General features: G+C 41.5%; 1 protein-coding gene and 1 pseudogene across 5 annotated transcripts in view; both read left to right on the forward strand.

Moving 5' to 3' along the window:
* Window positions 1–1,168: 1,168 nt before the first annotated feature.
* LOC147821904 (U2 spliceosomal RNA) lies at window positions 1,169–1,253 on the forward strand (annotated as a pseudogene).
* A 4,230-nt stretch (window positions 1,254–5,483) lies between these two features.
* Cenpe (centromere protein E) overlaps window positions 5,484–25,467 on the forward strand; it is a 55,939-nt gene continuing 35,955 nt past the window's right edge. For 3 of the 5 annotated variants that reach the window (XM_013066079.3, XM_021245417.2, XM_021245416.2), the window contains exons 1-21: window positions 5,489–5,575; window positions 6,560–6,651; window positions 7,757–7,846; window positions 7,969–8,087; window positions 8,754–8,873; window positions 9,221–9,302; window positions 9,480–9,547; window positions 9,631–9,696; window positions 13,486–13,537; window positions 14,282–14,369; window positions 14,669–14,798; window positions 15,769–15,888; window positions 16,731–16,889; window positions 17,734–17,881; window positions 18,478–18,566; window positions 19,870–20,037; window positions 22,512–22,586; window positions 22,788–22,907; window positions 23,887–24,009; window positions 24,093–24,258; window positions 24,567–24,721. In XM_013066079.3, the coding sequence (XP_012921533.2) occupies window positions 5,520–5,575; window positions 6,560–6,651; window positions 7,757–7,846; window positions 7,969–8,087; window positions 8,754–8,873; window positions 9,221–9,302; window positions 9,480–9,547; window positions 9,631–9,696; window positions 13,486–13,537; window positions 14,282–14,369; window positions 14,669–14,798; window positions 15,769–15,888; window positions 16,731–16,889; window positions 17,734–17,881; window positions 18,478–18,566; window positions 19,870–20,037; window positions 22,512–22,586; window positions 22,788–22,907; window positions 23,887–24,009; window positions 24,093–24,258; window positions 24,567–24,721 (2,286 nt within the window). In that variant the 5' untranslated portion in view covers window positions 5,489–5,519. Of the gene's footprint in view, window positions 5,576–6,559; window positions 6,652–7,756; window positions 7,847–7,968; window positions 8,088–8,753; window positions 8,874–9,171; window positions 9,303–9,479; window positions 9,548–9,630; window positions 9,697–13,485; window positions 13,538–14,281; window positions 14,370–14,668; window positions 14,799–15,768; window positions 15,889–16,730; window positions 16,890–17,733; window positions 17,882–18,477; window positions 18,567–19,869; window positions 20,038–22,511; window positions 22,587–22,787; window positions 22,908–23,886; window positions 24,010–24,092; window positions 24,259–24,566; window positions 24,722–25,467 lie in introns of all 5 variants that reach the window. The other 2 variants (XM_021245423.2, XM_021245419.2) reach the window with 2 other exon arrangements.

Here is a 25,467-nt window from a genome sequence, read left to right on the forward strand (position 1 = left end):
TACTGAGCTACACCCTCAGCCCTTTTTTAATTTTTTATTTTGAGACGGAGTCTCACTAAGCCACTGAATTGCTCAAGCTGGGCTCAAATTTGTGAACCTCCTGCCTCAGCCTCCCCAGGCAAGTGCCACCACACCTGGCTAAGTTTCTTTTGTTAAATGAAGACTTCATAGAAATTTTGAAGCTGGAAAGAACCTCAGAAATCCTCTCATCCAACTCTCTTATTTCGTGGATGGAAAAAAAAATAGTTACTCACAGCGATAAATGATTTTCTAGCCTGGTGTACCTTAGAAATGTTGGAATTGGACTGACCCAGGTCAGAGCAGTTTTCATGATGCCACACAAATCCTCTTTGGCCATGATTAAAAGGAAGAACACACTATGCCTGTGGTCATTACAAAGAGACATCTCCAAATGAAAGACAAGAATTGCTTTGGAAATCATGCAGTGTATCAATTAAGTAAAATTTATGTTATATGAATAATATGTTATATGAATAACATCACATAAATATATATTGCAATTAGTTTATATAAAATGCATAAAGTAAATGAAAACAGATAATTTGAACTGATGAATATTTTTAATACAAGGAGCTTCTCCAAATCCTAAAATTTGCATCACACTGAAGAGCTTTAAAGCACAATCTAAAGCTATTCCATGCTTTCTGGAAGGATTACAGTGCCCTCTTCTGGTTTAGTATAAATAACACATTTGCAGGAAAAGCACAGTAATTCAAACATCAACTAGCATGGTTTCAGAAATTCACTTTCCCTTCTCAAACTGAATGAAAATATTTATGTAAAGATCACACTTTAAACAAAGTACACAGTAGCATCCATAGCAGAGACGTATTTATGTGAAAAAATGCTCGACATGGAAAGATACATTCGTGCACATCTGTAGGCCATACTGATGAGAACAGTCTGGGAAATGGATAGTCACTCGGGGGCAGGACACTAGTATCTGGGGATCAACTGAGGGAAGCAGACTTCTCACTGTGAATCTTGCTGTGCTATTTGAGTTTGTTGATCATATGCATATATTAATCTTTCAGGTAAGAAAAAAGTTATACTTTAACTACCTATTAAATACATGGTATATATCCAAATTTCAAGCTTCTCTTTCTAAAATTTCCATACCTTCAGAGAAGTCATAAATCTGTTCTTAATCGCTTCTCGGCCTTTTGGCTAAGATCAAGTGTATAAATCTGTTCTTTCCCTGCCTATTTCGGTTAAGTTAAAACCCACCCTCTATACCTTATCCACGCAGCCCCTCAGCTTCGGTGTGGCCAGGAAAAGGAAGTAGTGCATATAAGTTCATAGCTAGAAAGCCAAAACTTACCCAATTCATCCATAAACTTGACTCTATTTTATAATCGAACTTCAGAGAAACTAATTAACATTCACATAGTTAGAATATCAATAATTATAAAGTATGTACAATATAAAATAATCTGTTTTCCAACTTAGTCCACCCTCTCCAATGGGACCATGAATATTTCTAAAAACTACATCAGTGATTGTCGGGTGATTGAATGTTTCTGTCAAGCACTTTTATAAGTGAAGGAACAAGGAGCTAGCTGAGCTCTTAGAGGTGAAACCCCAGTGGGAGGAGACAGGTGTTATATACATAAATGAGCTGATACACATTATTTCTGAAAATTACAGTAATATTTGAAAAGAAGAAGAGTAAAGAAACAAGTAGCAGATGAGATTGCTGTTGTACATGCGCAGCCTGCTCTGAGCAGGACCGTTTAAGCAGAGCCATTAAAGCAGACCATTTAAACAGAATCACAGCGATGGGGGTGTCTGGGTGCAGCCCACCCCTCAGCGAGAGCAACAGGGAGAGGGGGCCAGGCTGGGATTCAGGAAGCTGAGCGCAGGTGGGGGGAGCATGGCTTTGGCGCTAGAGGCCTTTGGTTTGCAGGATCCGGATCCACCAGACACCACAGGGCATGAGGAAAGTAAGGCACCTGCTTGCTGCTAAGCCTGCAAGTGACAGCAGTGCAGGGGCACAGGCGCCAAGAGGGGACTCCTGCAGGCAGCCTGTGGGCACAGGGCAAGCGGGTGGGTGGACAGGGGCAGAGGGACCCGGGCAAAGCTCCCTCCGGAAGCTTCTGTCTTCATAGTCAAAAAGTAGAAAGCCTTCTTTGAAGGAATTCATGATCCCTTTTCATTCCCTGGCTTCGTAGCCTGAGTGTCCTTCACAGGCTTCCCCTCCCTGATGCCCGGGATGCATCCTCACAGCCTTCAGGACCCCAGGTCCTCTGCCTCAGAAGCAGGACAACACACAAGCCTTGGGCTCTACAACTCACCTGTCCTGCTGCCTCCTCAACTCTTTCTTTGCCCTGGAAGTTAGCTAACTCTTAGGGTGTAGATCTCCCCCCAAATAAGTAACCTCCCTAGGCCATTCTTGAATGTCCCATGGAAAATGGCCCCTTTATTTTGCTTACGTGTTTATTCCATATTGTCTGCTACCTCCCAGAATTATGTGTTTGGTGAGAAACTAGCACCCCTAGCAACCACATCTACCCTCCCTCCATCTCTCCCTCTCTTCATCTGGCTTGATCTTTCTTCTCAGTACTCATCCCTACATAGTGTGTGTGTGTGTGTGTGTGTGTGTGTGTGTCAGAAAAAAGAGAGAGAGAAACAGAGAAACCAATAAACAGAGATATTTTGTGCATCTATCTTAAGAGAATAACAAGGCTGGGAAGGTAGCTCAGTGGCACCATGACTGTATGGCAAGTGTGAGGTCCTGAGTTCAGTCCCCAGTACTGGGGGAAAAAAGGAGAGTAATAACTCTGACAACAAGTGCATTGTCTGTTCTATCCATTCTGTGTCTCCTGATCCAGAACCATATCTGGCACTTTGTACTTATTCAATGAATATTTCTTTCTTTTAATTTTTTATTTTATTAGTACATGTTGTTGATGAATATCTCTTGAACAAATTTGGTAAGTTAAATGTTAAATGGTAAGTTAAATGAAAACATAAATATAGAATATATAGTAGAATTTGGTATAGAGTAAATCTTTAATAAATATACCCACTATGATGATGACATGAAAGACCATTACAAGCCAAGCATGGTGGCACACACCTGTGATCCTAGCCTTCTGGGAGGCTGGGGCAGGAAGGCCACAAGTTCAGCCTAGCCTGGGCAACTTAGTGACTTGGCAAGACACTGTCCCAAAAATTTTTTTTAAAAAAAACTTTTTTTGGCACTGGGGATCAAACTCGGGACCTTGTGCTTGGAGGCAGGCAGTGGAACCACTGAGCTAAATCCCCAGCCCCTAAAAATAAAAAAAATTTAAAGGGCTGGGAATGCAGCTCAGTGTGAAGGTCCTGGGTTCAAGCCCAAGGAAGAAAAAGAAAGAAAGAAAAGAAAGAAAGAAAGAAAGAAAGAAAGAAAGAAAGAAAGAAAGAAAGAAAGAAAGAAAGAAAGAAAGAAAGAGTGATAGCACCTGTCATAAGCACAGCTGTGAAGGGCTAATGAATCCCCTCTGCTCTTGAACCAATCTGCTTTTATCTCATCAGAGATTTTCATTAAGTACATGTCACTTCTTCCTCTTCATAAACTCCCTCCTTTCAGCTAAATGTGTGCAACATTTGCCCACAATTAAAAATAAAAGCAGCTAAAACATATCTTCTTAACCCTGCATTATTTTCTGTCAGTCAGCTTTTCACTCCTGTGAAAAGGTGACTCAGATCATAAAGAGAGAGGTTGGGCTCATGATTTTGCAGGATTCAGTCCATGGCAGGTTGGCCAGCACACTGGGCCCATGGTAGCGCATCTTCTGGGCAGAGGAGGTCCTCACCATGATGCTCGGAAGCAAGAGACAGGGTAGGGCTGAGGTCCCCGGTCCCCTCCAAGTGGCCCATGGGCCACTCCTAGGCTTCCTCTTACAGGTGCTGCTATCTCCCCATAACCTCAGGCTGTCAAGCCGGTAGCATATGGTCCCTGGGGACACTGAGCAAATGGCTTCACCACCTAGCAATGAAAAAGAGTAGTTTATACTAGTTCACAGCTGTTAACCAAGACAAATCTCAAATGAGCACATTCATTTTTATTTACTGTTCATATCAGTGTTTCATGATTAAAATGTTAATCATTGTAAAATGGTATGCAGTGAAAGGTAGATCTGTTCTCTCAGTCCTTGCTGCAAGAAAATTAACCATAATCTGTATATCCTTCCAGGGAGTAGGTGTGCAAATCTAGACAGATAAATCTCTCTTGAAAATACCAAACTGGACTATCCTGCATACACAGTTCTGCACTTTGGGCTTCTTTCAGTTAATGATGCATCTTGGGTAAATTTTGATTTACTGAAATTTACTGGCTTCAGAATGCTCTGTTGGATATGGATATAATGCTTCCATTGAACTCCTTTGAATAGTTCCATATTTATTGGCATTTAATGCATTTCTAATCATTTGTTCTTGGCAACACTGGTGAAATCAATAGCTTTGTCCATGTGTGTGCATACGTGCACTGTGTAAGTATATGCACACTCTTCAAATATACCTGGATAGAAATTTTCAAAAGTAGAAATGCTGGCATAAAGAGCACATGAATCTTCAGTTTTATTGATATGGCCAAATTGTCTACTAAAATATTTTTATTAAATAAGCAAGGTTTTCAAAATAATGAAATTCCTCAAAATAATGAAAAATTATAACAAGGTTATATCTTTGGTAAAGAAAAACAATTATTGATGCTCTTTAAATCAATCAAGAAAAGGATCGGAACTACTTCTAAGAAGTTATTAGTACACTGTATGATACTTAAGGTAAGGGAAAACCAAGCTCTATTCAGGGCAAAGAATTAGAATTCCTTTCCCTCTAGAGGTAATAGAAGTTTGAACACATCGCTAAATGAGCTTCCTAGGCTCCGGAAATTCTTTTCCCTAGGTCAGTCTCTTAAAAACTCACAGCCATGGAAACAAGATAGAAAAAGAAAAAACCTAAACGCAGACTTGCTGAGGAGTGCACCAGGTTTCTTACATTTCTGAAACAGTGAGTTTCAACTGTTGTCTTCTGGTTTTTTTGTTTTTTGCTTTTTCATGTTAGGGTGGGTTTTTTTAAAGATTGTAATTGTCTTTTGATATATACATAAACATACATGTATGTGTATATACATAAACGTACATATATAGTGACGCAGTTATATATATGTATACATATATACATATAGTTATATATAACGATACATTAACATATATATAGTTTCTTTTACAGACTGCAAACTCTTCACGGATGAGTGGAGAGGATGGTGCCCTCCTGCTTCCCGCAGCTACGTGCTATTTACTGCACCTATTATCAGGACAACTAGGAATCCAGAACCCTTTAAATCCGTCCCCCACTCTAGCGCAGTGGACGCACCTGCCTCCCCCCCAGCTCCGCGCCGCAGATGGAATGGCCCTTGGCGTCACGCCGGCGCGGCCCAATCAGGCGCGGCGTCGGGGAAAGTTTAAACCGGAGGCGGGGAGGCTGCGCGGCGCGGGCGGGCGGTTGTGGCCATGGCGGAGGAAGCGGCGGTGGCCGTGTGCGTGCGGGTGCGGCCGCTCAGCAGCAGGTGGGTACGCGGCGCGGCCCGCCCGGGGCGACCCGAGGTCGGGGACCCCAGGCCCTGACGCCCCCAGGGCCTTGGTTACTTTCGCCCCGGGCTGAGACCTCGAGCCTCAGCCTCGGGGCACGAACGCCCGCCGGCCCTGGCCCTTGACGGGGAGCGAGCTGCACACCTGCGGCCTCCCTGCGGTGGAGAAGCCGGCGCTGAGGTCCGGGTCGGGCTGCCGGGGCGGCGTGGTTAGGTCGTAACCGGTGCCCCGGAGAAGCGGGCGGCGGGCGGTGAGTCTGCGCCTTGCTGGCCGGGCCTGCGGCTCCAGACGCTAGCGCCGTGTGTGAGAAATTGTTGGGTGCATCGGGCGTCTCCTGTTTCTGGGAGAGAGAAAGACAGCTGCGGAGGAAGCTGCACGGCCTCCGAGCTGGGCCCGACGTCGGGGGACCTGCGTGACAGTTTGGGTGGGGCGGGCTGGGTCTCCAGAGTCCTGACCTTACAGGAATGAAAGAATAAGTAAACGACCCAGTGGAAGGTGTTCCGGGCACAAATGTCATCTTCCGCTTCGGAGAAACCTTGGGCTGGTTAATTTGTGGGTACCTAAGATGTATATAGGAGTTTACAAGAAGACAGTTAGAGAAGTGACTTGAAGCAGAGGTCTTGAGCCATGCTTCGCATTTCAGGCTGTTAAGGATTCAAAGCAAGAGGGACACCCATCACGGTGCGTGTTTAGTCTGTCCCTTCAACGGCCAGTACTGGGCAAGAGGGTGGGGGTGACAGGCTTTCCTAGGAGACTCCCGGGAGAAAACTGGGGTCTGAGCCCCTCCTAAGAGAGACGAACCCTCCCCCTCCCCGAGGCAGACTTTCCAGCTTTCTCTTATGTAAATTTTTACCATCTTTCAAAATATTCTTTAGAGCACGTGAATTTTTAGATTCCCTTTCCTGTAACAGGAATTCTGGTATCATTTATACCATACTTAACGTAGTGTTTTTATTCTTTAGAGAAGAAGAACTTGGAGAAGCTACCCAGATTTACTGGAAAACTGACAATAATGCTATTTATCAAGTTGATGGGAGTAAATCTTTCAATTTTGGTAAGCTTATAATAGCATCAAGAGTTAGCTTGTTATTCTTTTACTATTAAGAGTACAAAAGGGATATCGATAAGCCAGGCATGGTACACACCTGTAACCCTAGCACTCAGGAGGCTGAGGCAGGAGGACCACCCTGAATTAAAAATGCTGCCATAGTGAGTCAAGGTCTGCCTGAACTACGTAGTGAGACCTTGTATCAAAAAGAAAAAAATTAACAAAGGCATAGCAATAATACTAGACTTGTCATTAAAGATCTGTTAACTCCTTCTCTAGAAAAAATTTGTTTATCCATCGTGTATGAGAAGACTAAGTTGATATTTAAAACACAGTTATAACTGTGTTACCTTATGGTTGGAACTAACATTTTCTCCTCATCCATTAGACCATTTGTAGTCTGAAGCTCTATAAATCTAACATATTTCACAACGTAAAGTTATCTTTAAGATCTTTCTGTTTATGATTTTCCGGTAATTTTGAATCAAATAATAAATGGTACGGGCGTTTCTCATTTGTCTGATAAAACATATCAGGGACCAGTTCAGCTTTCATGGCCTTATGGGAGGAGAGGCATGGTGAGGAGAGGAGCTTTTCAGGAACTCACAGTGGGGCATATAACTTAGTCCCAGTGTCCTCAAAGAGCCATTCACGGGGAGGACTTGAGACTGCAGGTGACAGGGTTGATTTCATTGTTGAGCTGACTGTCCAAAGCATTGACCACGGGCCAGATGCTGTTCTGACCATTTCATGTGCTTTAATTAACACACTTGGTCAAGTGTAGGTTCCAGCTACTGTTACCTGCCCCTTTTTAAGGAGGAGCAGGGGAGGGGGCAGAGTTACACAACCAGCCAGAGGAGGAGTGAAGCTCCCCTCTGTGTTCCAGGCGAAGCTCCCTACCTGCCTCGGGAAGCAAGGGGCTATAGTGTCCTCAGCAGCCAGCGCTCCTTTCATTTCGGAAGGGCGTTTTTCAGAAGTCAAAAAACTAAAGCAGACACTGTGTTATGTATTTTATCGGCCTAGATCCTAACAATTCTATTTCTTTGGATACTTACTAATTCAGAATGAAAACACAGTTGATTTAACTTCTGCGTGGTTTTTTTTTTTTTAGATCGTGTCTTTCATAGTAATGAAACCACTAAAAATGTATATGAAGAAATAGCAGTGCCAATCATCGATTCTGCCATACAAGGTTACAATGGTTGGTATTCGTTTTATGCTGCAAAAAGATTTTATTCTCAGTGTCTGTGCAACAAGTATTGTGAGTTTTAGACACTACTGATTTAGTTTGAAACTTTGCATTTGTGTGTTTTGTCTTTACAGGGACTATATTTGCCTATGGGCAGACTGCTTCTGGAAAAACACATACTATGATGGGCTTGGAAGATTGTCTGGGAGTTATACCCAGGGCAATTCATGACATCTTCCAAAAAATTAAGAAGGTAATAACTTAGCTGACTTCCTAGTGCATACAGGTAAAAGTAGTTATAATCAGGTAGAAATCTTAATGTTTTTCTCTTGTAAAGCTTAACGGATTTGGACTCCTTTCTTGGTACCCATGAAGAAGAGCATGGCACAGGTTCAGTTTTATCCCCACAGACAAACTTTATGGAGCTTAAAGTTCTCTCATTTGTTCTCTTGGATCCTGCAGCAGTAACACTTTAAACAAAAAGTGGGCATTGAGTACTAGGAAATCTTACCCAAATAGTTAGCTCCACGCTGCTTTTGGTTCTCAACCAGTGATTGTTAAAGAAAAATAAAAAGTGGATGTAAGGAAAAAATGAAGGGAAGCAGAAACGTAGAATATGCAACCTAATTAGTTAAGAGTTGGTAATGAGAATAAGCATTTTCATTAAAATAAGAACATCTATTACCAGGGTTTTATTTTGAGTCTAGACAGTTAGATTGTATGCTCTCTTATTTCATGATAGAATATTTTGCATTGTTTCTGAAATGATACTTTTGTATTTTTATGTTTATTACTGTCAAAACCATGGGTTGGTTTGGTTTATGAAGATAATTTCTTGCTACTTTAATGTTAATGGATATGCATTCAATATTAAATTTTCTTAATTGGATGCTCTTTGATGTTTTTACATATATTCTAGTTTCCTGAGAGAGAATTTCTGTTGCGTGTGTCTTACATGGAGATATACAATGAAACCATTACAGATTTACTCTGCAGTGCTCAAAAAATGAAACCTTTGATAATTCGAGAAGACATCAATGTGAGTAATGGAATTAAGGCGACTTCAAAACAGACTCTTCTTGGTATTCTTCTGCATAATTTAAGTGTTTCTAGAGCTCTGTCTTTAATATGTATAATTTTTAAATAACAGCTGTAATATTTTAGTTGAAGTGCCTAAAAAGAGCAGGATGGAAAGATCAGATTGGACTTTGGTATGGTTTGATGCAGGCAGTAGATTGTATTTGTAGATTTGCTTGGTATTTTCCCACAGAATAGTGATTTCCTGTTTTAACTTCCACAAGTGAATTCTGCAATTGTTTGTACCTTCTTTTTGAAAGGTGTATTTTTGACTGTTTCCTCATCTTTCCATAATTAAACTGGTTTCAGAGGAATGTGTACGTTGCTGATCTCACAGAAGAAGTGGTTTACACATCAGAAATGGCTTTGAACTGGATCACAAAAGGGGAAAGTAAGGCTATGCTGTATTTCCTTTCTTTAAGACACAACCACTTTTTTCAGTCACATTGTTTTCATTGTTAAATTCAAATAAAATAGGCATTGAGTCACACTTGTTTTTATTAGGCTAAAGTCAAAATATTTTTCTTAGACTGTAATAAATATAGTTGAAATATTACTCATTTTACAGAGAACAGACATTATGGAGTAACAAAAATGAATCAGAGAAGCAGTCGTTCACATACCATTTTTAGGATGGTAAGTAATTATTACTCTTTCTACGTCTGGTATTTCCAAGTAGGAATACACTGGTTTTTATACAAACTGCCCTTTCTGTCTAGATTTTGGAAAGCAGAGAGAAAGGTGAACCTTCTAACTGTGACGGCTCTATCAAGGTGTCCCATTTGGTAAGTATTCCTGAACCGTAAGTAATAATGCACCACTTGGACCAAAACAAACTTTAACTTAACTGTTGCTTGTTTCCTTTAATAAGAACCGTTAACTAAATAGGAAAAATATATATATAAATTAGCAGTTCAGCTGGTCTCATCAGTAGCATCAGATTACTAGCTGAAATGTAGAAAGAGTTGGGTATCTTTCTTCCTGTCGTGTCATCTCCTAAACTATGGACATAAGGACTATGGGAGTTCAGGCTTCAGTAGGATAAATAATCTTAAAATGCAGGGATTTTTTTAATCTCAGTTAATATAATTTAGCCTCGTGGGAGCAACAGAAAACCTTTAGGTACAATGACTAAAACATAAAATCATTATTTAAGTTTTTCTTAGGAACAGTAAGAAAATACTTGTATTACAAACGTTTTTTGTTTCCCCTCTGCGTGCTAAGCTGCCACTCTGCCACTGAGCTCCACCCCGCTCACATGCGCTGCTCTAAGCCCTGTGCCCCAGGGGTGATGCTACTTCACCCCAAAGCTCCAGGTGCCCCGGGTCCTGCTCAGCGGGCATCTCCTGCATGTGTGTGCTGCCCTGATGCACCCTGCTCCTCTTCCGGTTCCCCTCATGCTGCGCTGTCACAGCTGCCCCTTGCTTGCTCTCTTCCTACCCCCTCCCATCATTAATCTAGTCCCCATCTTCGGGGCCAGATTCTTCAGCTTGCGTGGGATTTAAGATTCTCCTGTTTGATTTGAAAACCTCAGGGAAAAATTTGATCTCTAATATATTTATTCATTTTCAGATTTGGTAAAATCAATTCTTAATTAATATCCAGTCCTTACTTTCTTCACCTTACTTTGCTGTAAAAGTGTATCAGTTATTTTAGTGGACTTTTTAAAACCCCAGCTTTTCTTTTCCAACTCTGGCCTGTGATAATTCACTGTAATTTGGCTTTTCTCTCAGTAATTTAGTTCTAATACTCACTTGTTCAGTGAGCTATGTGATGATTTCTCTCATCGTCCTCTGCTCTGTCTTCGTTCCTTAGAGACCCTTGGCCCAGGCTTTGGCCTGCCCGGCTGTGGGAATCTGCATGAGGAAGTCAACCCCAGAGAGGCCCCATCCAGCCTACGGAGTGGCCCTTGGCTCACGGGTGGCAGTGTCCAGGTTCCCTCGGTTCTGCCGCTTCTCCGGCCCGTCTTTCTGCTGCCTCCTAGCAGGCCCTCACAAGTGCTCTGTGGCCTTCACTCACCATTTCCATGCTAGTGACCGCTGGATACCCATTTCCTCTACAGTCTGTGTTCTAATCCACATCTCCCTGAAGACTGCCCTAATTGCATATCCCACCCTTATCTCATACTGCAGTCTATGTAAAACTAGATTTCTCCCTCCCATGAGGACTGTCCCTTTCTTCCGGTAAGCCAGCATCCTCCTGTCCACAGGCCGGACGCCTACGTGAACCACGCTCACCGTTTCTGTTTCCTCTGGGTGTTTGTCTCATTTCTTCTGGTTGCAGCTTTGTGCATTTCTGTGGGTGTCGCCTCCTTTAGACCCTCATATCCCTGGCGTCACCCCAGCACGATGCTCCTCCTTTCTTCAGGCCGTCACTCAGCTTTGTAATATTCCCACTGCACTCTGCTGATGTCACCTTCTGGGACAAGCCCAAGACCTTAACTGAGCTGTCTCAGTTCCATCCCTTCCACGCGAGCGCCTCTCGGGGATGGGGCTCCCAGCTCCCTCCTGCCTGCTTTCGCACCTGAACCCGCCCTGCCTCCACCCTTCATTGAGTGTCTGAGTCGTCTGCAGTGGACGCTGGGCAACAGAAATTAGATTCTTTCTGTGTCTTAAAAAGGAAACCTCTGAGAAAGGGCTGAAACTTTAGGAAACTAAGCACCACTGTGGCTTAATTACCTGCCCAAGGATCCCTAGAGAAGTGACCGACAGCCCTGGCTTCTTGCAGTGCATTCAGAGCTGGTACTTTCCCCGCTTCTGAGCTGGGCCTGTGCTCAGCACACGGAAGACGCCTCAGCCTCCCGCACCTCCCTTCTGCGCCCCTCCTCGCCACCCACGCCGCCCTGTCTTCTGTGCCCTGCACAGCCTCCTGTCTGGTGCCTGTGCCCCGCCCTCCACCCACTGCCCACATCTGCATCGGGTGTGTCCTTCCCGCTGCGTGAGGCCCTCCGGCCAGGGCGGCATTTAGGAAACCTAGTTCTCGGTCACCCTGGCTTGTCCCAGCTCCTGCTCCCCGGCTGTGGCACCCTCACCTGTCTGATCGCTGTGCTTTGAGACCTGGTGCCTGGCCTCTTCTCTCAATCTGAGTATCGTTTGCCTTGATCCTTCCACAACCGGTGCCCTCTTCCCTGTCACTCAGGTCTTAGTTGAAGGGTGAGCATTTTTTGTCACCCAGTTCAAACAACATGTTCTGTCTCTCCCAGCTCTCTATTCAGATCTCTTTTACATTTGTCACAACGCGTCTCATGGGCCTTTTTCTCTCCTCTCACGAGCCTTCTCCACTGGGGAGGACGCACAGGATCTGTGAGAGCAGAGGCCTTATTCGTCTGGTTCTCTGCCGTTACCAGAACCTGACATACTGTCTGGAGTACCCCAAGCAGTCACTTTTTCCAGTAGTGTTTTTGAAGTGAGAGATCCATGCTTTTAAAGATGCCACAGTGTAGTCAGGGCCACACACGACAGAGTCCATGCTCTGAGAACAAGTCCCACCCATGAAGAGCTCTGGGCGGTCAGTGGGTGATGAGTGATTCGCACACGGTGTGCGAGGAAGGGGAAGCTGGCAGGGCCGACTGGGAAGGTGACCTTTGCCTGGACGCTTGGATGGAGTGAGGGCAGACTGGAACAGAGGAGCCAGCTACACAGCAGCAGGGCCCGTGCAGGGCCGCGTCTGCCATGGGGAAGTCCCAGACTGCTGGTAGCATTATACGGCAGGTGTCCAAAAGGAGGAGGGGAGAGGTGTGGAGGGGAGAGGAATGGGGTGTCAGGGTGTGGAGGGGCAGCCCGGACACAGCTGCCCTCAGATGGGCCATGTACTAGAACTGTTCTTTCAGAACTAGGACTACAGGTCCCATTTGACCCCGCTATTCCCCTGCTGGGGATCTTCCCCAAAGAATTCAAAGAATCATGCCACAGTGATATATGTGCACCCATGTTCATAGCAGCACAGTCTGTAATAGCGAAAGCTTGGAAACAGCCCAAGTGACTATCGACTGGAAACTAGATGAAGAAGATGTGGTTTTTTTTATAAAATGGAGTACTACTCAGCCATAAATAATGAGAAACCAGAGACATTTATAGCTAAATGGATGCACATTGAGGCCATCCTCTTAAGTGAAATACATAGGACATACGTGTAAATACCGAATAGTTTCTCTAGTGTGAGAAATTGAAAGTGTAAATAAGGATGAAAATGATTAAAATCAATAACTGATAATTTGAAATAAGAAAAGGTCCAAGGGTTTGGGGATGGTGAAAGGAAAAGGGGAAAGGGAAGAAGGGAAAGAAAAAAATTATGAAAAAAAAATGGAATCAAACTCTGTGTGGATAGGGAAGGGTGGAGGGGGTGAAGGTTGCTCAGGTAATGGGAGTAAAAATAAAAACTAAGATGCATCATGTTCTGGGACAAACACCCAATGATAAATGTAAATGTATTTTATACCTAAAATGTACCAATAAATATATTTAAAAAATAAATTTAAAAAAATAAATAAAATTTAAAAAAATAAAACTGTTCTTTCAGTAGTGTGGATATTATTACAAAAATTACTGTCCTAAAGGTTTGCTCTCTTCCTACAGAATCTGGTCGATCTTGCAGGCAGTGAAAGAGCTGCCCAAACAGGAGCTGAAGGTAAACAGAACTCAGGAAATGAATTAGTCTCTCTGTCTTCCTACTGTGTGGGATGAAGCCTGCTACTGAGCATCTTTAAAACTAGTGAAGTAGTACTAATTTGCGATACAACTCTAACATAAACACCAACATCTGTGTCTAATTTACCTGGGCCATCTATTGAACTAAAATTGTGCTGTTGATAGTATTGCATAGCTGGAAAGCCCATGAGAGTCCCAGGGAAGCAGCCTAAGCTTTCATATTAGCGAGGAAATTAAGGAAAGCAGTGGGAGGCATCTTTCAGCACCACGTTCCGATCCTGGGGTCCTTCCCACATGGACACACTCCTGACATCTCAGCCCTTTCTAATGGTGTGGCCTGATCCCAGTAAAGACGCTGGGTGAGCAGTAGGCCGTGAGAGGAAAAAGCAGTAATCGGCATCACTCCATGGTTGGAAGTCCTTGGGTGCCTGTGTGTAATGATTTGGGAAAAGACAATCTAAACTGAGGAGGCAGAGAGCTCCATAGGGGGACAGGCTTTCCCTCCCTCCTTCCTGTGCTGTTTCTCTCAGGTAGTAACCTTTCGGGTTCACATAATAGGCACGGGAAGAGGACTCCCACCAGTGAGACTACAGGGGGTCTCGGGTCCAACCAAAACAAACACTTTCCCATCTCTGCCTTCCTGTCTAATGTCTCATAACTTTGCAGCTAAGTTTCTCATCTCCTGTACTGGAGGTTGGTTTTCATACTTGTCTAATTTATCCAGGTGTGCGACTCAAGGAAGGCTGTAATATAAACCGAAGCTTGTTTATTTTGGGTCAAGTGATCAAGAAACTAAGTGATGGACAGATTGGGTAAGTTTATCCCATTGGCCCTATTGCTTATGGTTTTCACTGGGTTAAAGATTAGCACTGGAGTGTTTTCTGTCACAAATACACAAAAGCTTTGGGATTCTCTCAGCATAGCTTCTTATACGTGTGACTGTAACCCACTGAATTGACTATTTTAAATATTTTTCATTATTTTGATCCGTCTCATAACCTGTAAAGAATTAGTTTTTAAAATTGACTTAGTGCTCTGCATTAAAAACCAACCACCTTTGTCATACAGAATTCTCAAGTCTCTTTCTCCCCAAACTCTTTTGCATGCTAAGTGGTTTCATAAATTACCGAGATAGCAAATTAACTCGAATTCTCCAAAATTCCCTGGGAGGAAATGCGAAAACTCGTATCATCTGCACGATCACACCGGTGTCTTTTGATGAAACCCTGACCACTCTGCAGGTGAGTTGGATTTTATCTCAGCCCAGTATGGGGAAAGAGCAGCTTTGAGGAGAAAAGATCACCGACTTCAATTAGATACAGTTGCCTTTGACATTGACATACACCCGTTGTGATAAAATTGATGCATTTTCTACTGAATAGCTTTCCTTCATTTAATTTTCCCAGACCTCAGTCATTTGAATCCCACCTCTACGATTTTTACCATAACTCACTTTGTATGCTTAATTTATAATAAAACCAAACTTTATATATCACTCACATAAATGAAAAACTAGTGTTACTTGCCACAAATAGGAAATTCTTTAATTTCTGCTAGCTAATGGATCCCTGCCTTTACTCTGAGCCCAAGTTCTGCATTTCTGTTTATTAAAAAAAGGGGATGGGGGGCTGAAAACTCAGTAGAACAGCTTTGTCACTGAAGGGCCCAGTGTTACATAATGGTGACCCTCGTGTGCCCACGGAAGTGCTCAGCCTGGGAAGCGCTGATCAGCTGTTGGGCCCTGGGTCAAGGCACTGTCAGTGCTGCAGAGCTAGAAACTCAAGTTCCTGGCTGCTCTGGAGTCTCACCCTCCAGCCTGATTGCTTGGAGCAGTCAGTTGTGAAGTGGGATGGAGTCCAGAGGGGAGGGAGGTGCTTCTGGCCTGAAGTGGACCCTCAGAGCAGGGCGGGCGCCCTGCCGTGGGTGGGACTCCACAGAGCAGTGTGTGTGTGCACGCACGCTGTTTCCTCAGCTGTCTCCAAGATCTGTTCTCAGCTCTCCCAAAGACCATGGCCAGGCTTAGTGGGTTGCAGAGAGTCATTAGAAAACTTTGAAGGCTCCCTATATTCAAACATGTTAAGCTCCCTGGGAAGGGTATTGTTCTGTTTCATTTAGTTTTATTTTTAAAGAAAACTTGTTGCAAGAAACCTAAACGTTATTATTAGAAATTTTTAGTATTGAACACGTTACTCTTTTGTATGTTTTTCCTAGTTTGCTAGCACTGCTAAATATATGAAGAATACTCCTTATGTCAACGAGGTGTCAAGTGATGAAGCTCTCCTGAAAAGATACAGAAAAGAAATAGTGGACCTCAAAAAGCAACTAGAGGAGGTGAGTGAATGCTCTTATTTTAATGGAGACCAGTTTAGAGTGACAAAGATGGGCCCAAGGACTCTCAGTTCAGGAATATTTGAGTCCCTACAGCTTAAGTTTAAAACAAGTGGGTTTTAACTAAGAAGAAATAATTTATAACAATTTAGTTTATTATGTAAACTGAATTTAATCTCTTGAAATTATTTTAGATTTTATTCTTTATTTCCAGAAGACAAGGTTTGAGATGTTTTTCCAAATGAACCTAGTAAAAATACTTTTTTAAAAAATTTCACAAGTACATATTGAGTTAGTTTAGAAAGAGAAATGTTGTATAGTTATTTAAATCAATCTTCTATTTTTTCACATCCCCTAAATTCTTCTGACCCTAAGATAGCAATCTAATAATATAGCATAGTCCTGCCCTTCTAATTGGTTTATTTTAATCATCGTGGTTCCATATTTTGTAAAAAAATCTTTCATTTTATTGGTCTTCTTAAAAGTCAACTAAAATATCAAACAGTAATCTTATAAGACAACCTCTCTATTTTTGCCTTTGGTATTTAAACTTTGGCTCTCATAACTTCTCTGCCTGTTATTCATGTTTCTTAGACTATTAATAGAATTGCCTGATAACATAATTGTCTACATATTGTCAAGAATAATGATGAGAAGAAGTATGTTTGAGAAATTATTGATTATAGTTATGGCATATGGGGTCTTACATGTAGGTATATTTTATTTCAATGAAATTAAAATCATAAATCACATGCAAATGTAATACTCTTTTCTTTAAGCTACTTTCAAGGTTTGAAAATCTAGCTACATTTATTATTAACATACCTCAATATTACATGCGGTAGGTAAATATAAAGACTCGGGCCCAGGAAATGGAAAAAGATCAGTTGGCCCAGCTTTTGGATGAAAAAGATTCACTTCAAAAAGTACAGGATGAGAAGATTCAGAACTTAACCCGGATGCTGGTGACCTCCTCTTCTCTCACGTCACAACAGGAATTAAAGGTAAAATGTAGAAGATGCAAGCTTGGACTTGGCATGTAGAGAACAGAACGGCAGGTCTGGGTTTATTGGGTGCTTAATGCTTCCTGCCCTTTAATACAGTGGATCCAGGGCAGCCAGGACGTGGCGGATGCACTGCCAGTTGGGTCGGGGGAGAAACAGGAGAAAGCAGGGTCCCTCAAAGGGTAAGGAAGGAGTGGGTCTGCCATGAGGAAGAACAAAAAGAAAGTGGTAGCAAGAGCCAAGTGAGCAGTTGGGAGTTTGTCTTTTTTGAAAGGCAAAAACATACAGACTTGAGTACAAGGCTGGGAAAAAGGCACAATGGGGAGGACAGATGCGCAGATACCTGAGGGCACAGACTCAGGAGGAAACAGCAGGGCGAGAGCAGGCGCACTGGTGGGCATGTGCCTCCCAGCTCATTGGAAGAGACTGGCATCGGAGTCCCACAGGTGACCTGGGCACAGCTTTCTGTCTGCCCTTTCCCCATGCAGCAGGGTGGGTGCCCCCATGGCCCCAGAGTTCCCCAAGGGTCATGAGTTGACAAGGGCCCCTTGGATGAGTCCTGGAAACTCGCAATTTAGAGGCTGAGGACACAGCTCGGTGACTTCTGAGCCCCTAGCTTGGATCGCCAGCAACAGAAACAAAAAGCAACAAGAACAGTGGTTCCGTCAGATTTGTTATGGTGTTAAACAGTGGTCTGGTCTGAAAAATGTGACTATTTTCTTGTACCTCAGAATATCCTTCAACTAGCAAGACAATCGATGGTTTTAAAAATTAGTGACTAGTTTCCTGTTTTCTTATGTCAGAACTCCACTCTAGGTAAAGTAATTTTGTTTTTTGTTTTTAGGCGAAAAGAAAACGAAGAGTCACTTGGTGCTTTGGCAAAATTAACAAAATGAAGGACTCAAACTATGTAAATGAATTTAGTATGCCAGCAAATGTGACAACAAGGAGACACAGGAGCGCCGTCACTGTGTTGGGGGAAATCGATGAGTGTGAGTGAGCGCCTCTCTGTGCTAACCCAGGGGAGCCCCTGGACAGACAACTGCGTAACTCACTGTGATAAAGATGTTGGAATAAAATGTATTTTAGGGTTGCAATGGAGATTATAATTGAAAAATAAGTAATTTTTTTAAAGTAAACTTTGTGTGACTTCCAGATCTCCCAAGAATGATACACTAGTTGAAATACATGAGCAAAGATATTTTTGTTTATTGTTGTTCTCATTATTATTCATTTAAATTAGTAGAGTATTCGTATAACAGGCCTTAAACTTTGCCCCATCTTTAAAGGATGGCGTTTATGTAGAAATCTGTTTCAAAATATAAATTTACTCAGTGATCAGTTTTCAAATTCAGAATTTGTCCTTTTTACCTCTATGGTGATAAAAATCTTTTGTTTTATCACTAAGCCCAGCCAGCTGTCTTAATTCACACAGAACTGTCACATCTGTTGCCATGTATTCTTGGCACTCTGAGGACATGCTAACGTGAGCTTATTACCTCTATCACTTTTTTTAATGACGTTTAATTTGACTTTTAGGGAACATTATATGTGTTAATGTGCACATTTCTTTTCCCCCTAATTGTAGCTCTCTGTTTGGAGTCTGATTTCTTCTGCAATACTCCTGATACATTAACTGAGATAGAGTGGAATTCAGCAACAAAGCTACTAAATGAGGTAACATTTTATAGAACGTGATCTTATGTTGGTTTTTGTGGTTTTGTTTAGCTCCTCTCTAGTTCTGACTTAATAGCAGTTTGAGTTCTAATGAAGATTTCCCTCACCTTTTTGTCTAGTGAAAACTACAAGACATTTAGAGAGAGTCTAAAATGTTTATAAGGCAGGCATGCACCAATAGGTAAACATTTGCTGCTAGTTCTTTACCAGAAGACCCTAGTCTCTACCTGGTTTGCTTGGGGGTAAAAGATTAATTTAAGAGCATCAGTATACCCAGGCATAAGTCCAAGAGTGATGGATGCATCAGAGAGGCATCATGTCACTGAATGATACTAGAAATAAAAGTCAGTGTACCATTCGTTGTCCCATTGCCTCCTTTGCCCACTGGCTCTGCAACTCCCCACATGCCCAGGCCCATAGATGCCCACTCACCACGTGAAAGGCGTGACTCACATTTGCACATAACCCGTGCCCACCCTGCGGCACACTCAGACTAGGTTACTGGTTACCCCAACACAGCGGAAGTGCCAAGCACTACTTACTACACTGTATTCTTTAGGGAATGGTAACTGGGGGCGGGGGGGGGTTGCCCTGCATTTAAGGACTGGCGCGGCCACTGAGGGCTGACCACACTCTCTCTCTCTGAGGTTAGTCGCATCCACACGTGAGGAGCTGCAGGGACAGAGGGCTTATGGCAGAGTCTGCAGAGCCAGAGAGAAGGGTGCTGTGGGGAGCCCTGCTGTAGTTAGCATCCAGGGTTGCTCTCCAGATTGCCCATGTTCAAGACAAGTCGTATTCTTGTGTCCACTTGTTTATTAAAGAAAGCATTGTTTTATTTGTAATACAATCATACTTCCTGGTAATCATTATCATTGGTTAGTACAGGCAAAGTGCTTTTATATCCCTGAGTCATATTCTAGGAGTTTGTTGTCTTTGTTTTTAATTCCTAATTTAAGTTATGTGGTTTTTTTTTTTAATCTCTTTCCCGTAATGGTATGGTAAAACTTACCCCATTAGAGACTGAGAGGGCAGACATAGTATTTTGCTTCCTTCCTGAATTGAGTCATCTGAAAAATAAAATAGGAGTCAAACACATGAATCATTAAATAATCAGCTTTAACACTGAGGCGCTGAAGGGTTTGTGGTAACGTGGGCTGCAGACATTTACCTTCCCACTGGGGCTTTCCCTGAAGGTGGAGGCACTCTTATTATTTATATCAAAGGTACATTCATTATTAATTTAAAGAAAAGACGGTGTGGTTTGAATCCCTCTGATTGAAAAACTTGTTTTTGTTTATAATAGGAAAACTTAGAAAGTGAGTTCAACTCACTTCTTGCTAAATATGATAATCTGGTATTGGACTATGAACAACTAAGAAGAGAAAATGAAGAAATGGGATTAAAATTAAAAGAAAAAAATGACTTGGATGAATTTGAGGCTCTAGAAAGAAAAACTGAAAAAGATCAAGAGGTAAGACAAATAGAGATGTCAAATCAAACTAAATCATACATTGAAAAGAGATACCATTCTCTGAAAGGTTTTTATTTCTAAGATTGAGATACTAAGGATTAACTTTTTTTATATGTGTGCACAATGTAGAGAATCTAAGAAATACAGTATTTAGTTTATATTGTTTTTAAAACAGTTAAGTCACTTGTGCTTCTGTCGTGTTTTGGGGAATATAGTGGCAGAAAAAGGAATTGAAAACATCTGGGAGGGGGCTGAGTGGACCTGCTGGGCTTGTCCTGAGGAAAAAGCCACTCCCTGCTGAGACCTATATGGATGTTAATGGATGCCATGCATGAATGAATTTCTTTCTCTAGGAAGTGTACCTATTCCTGTGTAGTTAAAATGTTGTTGGAATAGCTAGAGAAACCGGTTAATGAATGAAACCATTAGACTGCAGGCACTCCAGATTGCCCTCAGATTTCAGCAACTCCCTAGTGTGGAGTATTTTAGCCTCCACAGACACCATGAAGTTGTTTTGCAGAAATTTTGAGTACATATTCATGTATCCGGAAGGAGAATCCGCAGCTGTTACCAGACTTGCAAAGCGATCTGTAACCCTCCACAAAGAGCACGCCTGTGTGTGGGTGACCGAAGCTGCTTCTCAGGGGCTTCTGAGTGGGCTTCAGTCAGTGAAACAAGGCTTTCCTGAAAGGGAGGTGGCCCTAGACCATGGTATCCTGGATACAAGTCCCCAAATGCAAGCCCGGTTTTGGAGCTTAAAAACCTACATTTTTGGAGAAAAGTTTGACGAAAAGTCAAATTATGGTCTTGGGACAGGTGTTCATTTCCCTGGTTTTCCATAACCCCATAAGTGTTTTATGAAAAATCACAGATAATTTTCAGTTGAGATGATAGTGACAGGATGCTTAAGTAGTAAATTTTAGAGGAATAAAAAGTAAAGGATAATAAATAAGGCTTCGCAGTAAAAGAAAAATCCATTCACCTATTTTTAATTTGATTTGTTTAACTTTATAATTTCCATAAGTTGGAAATGTTTAAATGCTTGTTTTATGAAGTTTAATACTTCGTTTCATCCGCTGAAAATCACAGGTGAAATTTTTACTACCATGTCACAGTGGATTAACTGCTGATCTAATCATGTTTAAATCATACTCACTTCTCACACATTTTACATCCTTAAATAGCATGTCATTTGGGCTTTACACTTTCACCTACAGCAGTTGCTAATCCTATTTTATTTGTGAGAATCAAAACAGATGAGGTGCAGATTATTTGGTTCTCAATGCTAAATGTGATTTATTTTTTTTCTTTTTCTACATGACAGTTAAAAATAGCCAGGGAACCAAAAAGATGGAGCCAATTTAAATATTCCAACTAAAAACTACATGTGTGGCTCATACATTTCTATTTTCAGCACTGACCTAACATTGGGATGTCAACTCTAGCACTAATCTGAAATCTAAAACTAGTCAAAGTAGTTAAGCATCCAGAAAATATTGCTTAGACAAGATACCATTTTCTTAAGTCCCTTACATTCCATTAGAATTTACTTTTATTTAAGTGCTCATCCAATTGAACTTTAAATAATTCTAAGGCAAATATATTTCTTGGACAATTCTAGTTTACTTGTTTTGAACACAAAACTTTCTGGTACTCAAAAATTTAATGCAGATAATTTGGGAGAAGGGAAACTTTAATAGAAATACTTATCCCTTTCTACTTTAGATAGTTGAACAATATAAAATGATAGCATTAACTTTCCAGTATTTTCTGTAGAATAAATCAAGGTAATAGTTGATAATCCCATACCTTTGTAGCTTGGTTGAGCAGTGATATTATAGACATCAGACAACCCTAATCCAAACCTAGATTCCAAATCACAGCTCATTAAAAAAGTATGTCAGTGTACAGCCAGATAAATGATTTATGATAATAAAATAATCTCAGCCAAGTGTGGTGGTACTTGCCTGTAATCCCAGCACTCTGGGAGGCTGAGGCAGGAGGATGTCTGGTCAAACCGAACCTGGGCAACTTAGTGTGAGATCTTGTCTCAATTAAAAAGGGTGGGGGTAAGCCGGGGTTATAGCTCATCATGAAGACCCTTCGTTTAATTCCCAGTGCTAAAACAAAAAATTTTGTAGGATGAACATGTTTCTATACTTACCCCAAACAAAAACCTATTAAAAGTGTGTCTTTGAAATTTTGATTACCACTTTACTAGCTCCTATTGGTGATTACTAATTTGCTAATGATAGCATTGGAGTTAATAAAGCAGATTATGTAATGTGTCGGGGTCAGGCCCAGGTTCTCTCCCTGTTCGCTGGCTCTGTGGGTCTGGACCATGTTTGTTATATTTTGAATACTGATGTGCTCTGTTGCGGTAGCTTCTCACCCCTCTACCTCTGTTGGGCAATCTGAAGCTTTGCTTTATTAACTGTCGTCCTCTTCTGGTGCCTGTTCACATGCTCTTACAGGTCCAACTAATTCACGAAATCTCCAACCTAAAGAATTTAGTTAAGCACGCAGAAGTGTATAACCAGGACCTTGAGGTGAGCATTCGTGTCGCTGTTTCTGTTGCTAACGAGAACTGTAAAACATACATGACATTGAACGCGACTACAGAAAATAGAAGAATTACTCTTTAAATATTAATACTTGAATTTTACTGTCAGTTTAAACTATTATGTTTTTTAATCCTGTCAAATCCAAGTCAAATACTAAATTGTTTCATTCTTCTTTGATTGTTTTAGAATGAACTAAGCTCCAAAGTAGAACTACTCAGAGAAAAGGAAGCGCAGATTAAGAACCTGCAGAAATACATAGACTCCCAGAAGGCAGAGAAAGCACCATCGGCCTTGCCGTTCTCATCGGTAAAAATCAGGGTCCCTTCCCTGTGCCATCCTTTGGCATTTCTAGTTTGCCGGGGTCGTGGGTGCTTACACTGGGCCAACTGCACGGTATGTAGTTGTCGCCAGTGATACATATTTCATCTGTCAGCCCTGTGCCAAAGGGACTGTTCCAGTCATTGCCACTTTACAAATAAATACACGTAGGAAGTTTAATGTGTCATTCTTTGATTAAATGTAAGGAAGTTAGGGACAAGCTTCCATTAGAAGTAAGCAATTCATCAGAAACTTAGCAAGACCTTGTCTCTTAAATTAAAAATAAAAAGATGCTGGGCCAGGGATTTAGCTCAATTGCATCGTGCCTGCCTCACAAGCACAAGGTCCTTAGTTCGATCCCCAGTAGCAAAAACAAAAAATAAATAAAAAGATGGTGAAGCTATAGCTCAGTGCATAGGCCCTGGGTTCATTCCCCAGTCCTGAAAAATAGATAAATCAAAAAGCTTCTCATATTTTCAGTTCTTTCATACAAATGCTTGTAGAAGTGTATATTAAAGATCTTAAGGTAAACATTTGCATTGGAATTGATGAGTAACTATAAGATATAGATCATAAATAGATTAGCATGAGTTAAATTCATTAATAGATATCAAGTATTCTCATTATAATTCAAGTAACTGTTTATCCCTTTTAGTTTCTTACAGTATTTCCATACATTGATATTGGAGGGGGGGGGTATTTGTTCTTGTTTTGAGTTTTGCTTTGGTGGTTCTAGGCATTGAGCCCAGGACCACCTGGCACACAATAGGCAAGCACTGCATCACTGATAGACATCTCTAGCCCTGTGCATTGCTTTTATATTTTCATTATGGAAAACATGGTTTCTTTTCATTTGTGTGAACATTAGCATACCTTTACCCCTTTTGAGCAGGTAGAAATAATGTTTCTAAAGTACTCAAATCTCCTAAAATTGGATCTCACTGACTCCCTTTTGTGATTTGTCTAGGAAAACAGTGAAGACCCAAAACAAATGAGGCAGTCTTTTTTTGATGCTGAGACTGTAGCCCTTGATGCCAAGAGAGAATCAGCCTTTCTTCGAAGTGAAAATCTGGAACTGAAAGAGAAAATGGTAAGAAGTGTTTTAAAAGTTTGTAACAAAGCTGTTAGAATGATCATTACATTTTTGTGACTTTTCAGTGTTTCTCTTAATAGAAAGAACTTGCAAATTCTTGCAAACAAATGGAAATTGATACTCAGTTATATCAAAGCCAGTTGGAGGCAAAAAAGAAAATTCAAGTTGATCTGGAGAAAGAATTACAATCTGCCTTTAATGAGATAACAAAACTCACCTCCCTTGTAGATGGCAAACTTCCAAAAGGTATTTTATAATTTCAGACATCTCTTTGCAAATCTGACTTCCTTTAAAACATACCCAAATGATTTGACAACTATAGTCTAATAATAAGTAAAATTCCACTAGGCTGTTTTCTTCAATAACTTAATGTTCAATTTTAATATCATTTGGTGCCAGTGTTTATAAAGACTTCCATAAGGTTCAACTCATACTAGCTTAAAATGATTTTTCAAATACATTGGTCCTGATTTTGAAAAGGTTGGCCCAAGAGCTATTGAAAGTTAGATTACCCATTGCCAGCATTGTTCTCTAAATTACCAAACGCTTCCTAGATTTGCTCTGCAATTTGGAATTGGAAAGGAGGATTACAGATCTGCAGAAAGAACTGAATAAAGAAGTTAAAGAAAACAAAGCTTTACAGAAGCAAGTCAGTTCGCTGTCAGAGCTGAAATCTCTGCCCTCTGAAGTAGAAATGCTGAGGAAAGAGGTGAGCAGAATTTTAAGCAGTCAACTCTAGTTTTGGAATAAAAATCTTTGAAATACTGCCTTAAGTATTTTGATACAGTTTATGTCTACAAAGCAGAAGAGAGATACTGTAAACGTTTCACTCAGTGTTAGCAGTAGAAATGAGAATAGTTTCCTCTGGTTTGTGTTTATGCACTGGAAGGAAGGAAGAGGCTTTCAAAGGTATGTAGCAGTGTGCCTGGCAGCAGGGCCCGCACAGCTGGTGTTCCTGTGCTCCTTACGGGGGGCTGCTCTTGGTCCTCACCTTTTCTCTGCTCGTCTGTCACTGTGCTGAATAAAAATAAATAAAGAGCTGAAGGGTGGCGTGGAGGAGCTCTCGGGCCCATACAGGCTGTCAGGCATGAAGGATGTCATAAGCCCGCAGCCTGCCAGCCTTTTCTTCCTTCATCCTTTCTAAAAGAAAGAAAAATGGCAAGAATCTGAGTAGTACTTAACCACATGCCAACATTGTACTAAAGACCTTTAGAAACACTGTTTTTAAATAACACTACCTTTTTTTTTTCTTTTTCTTTTTTGGTACCGGGGATCGGGGTCCCTGTACTTGCAAGGCAGGCAGCAGAACCACTGAACTAAATCCCTGGCCCAATAACACTACTTTTTAAAACTACCTGCTATCACTTCTCAGCCTTTTAGCTAAGATGAAGCATAAAAGTAAAGTGCTACCTTTTATCCCCAAAACAGTTACAGACTAGTAGCTGAGCCCTGGAG

Source organism: Heterocephalus glaber, unplaced genomic scaffold, assembly GCF_053883595.1.
Source record: "Heterocephalus glaber isolate CG9 unplaced genomic scaffold, H.glaber_assembly_v1.0 deba00001688, whole genome shotgun sequence".
Taxonomy (NCBI): Eukaryota; Metazoa; Chordata; class Mammalia; order Rodentia; family Bathyergidae; genus Heterocephalus; species Heterocephalus glaber.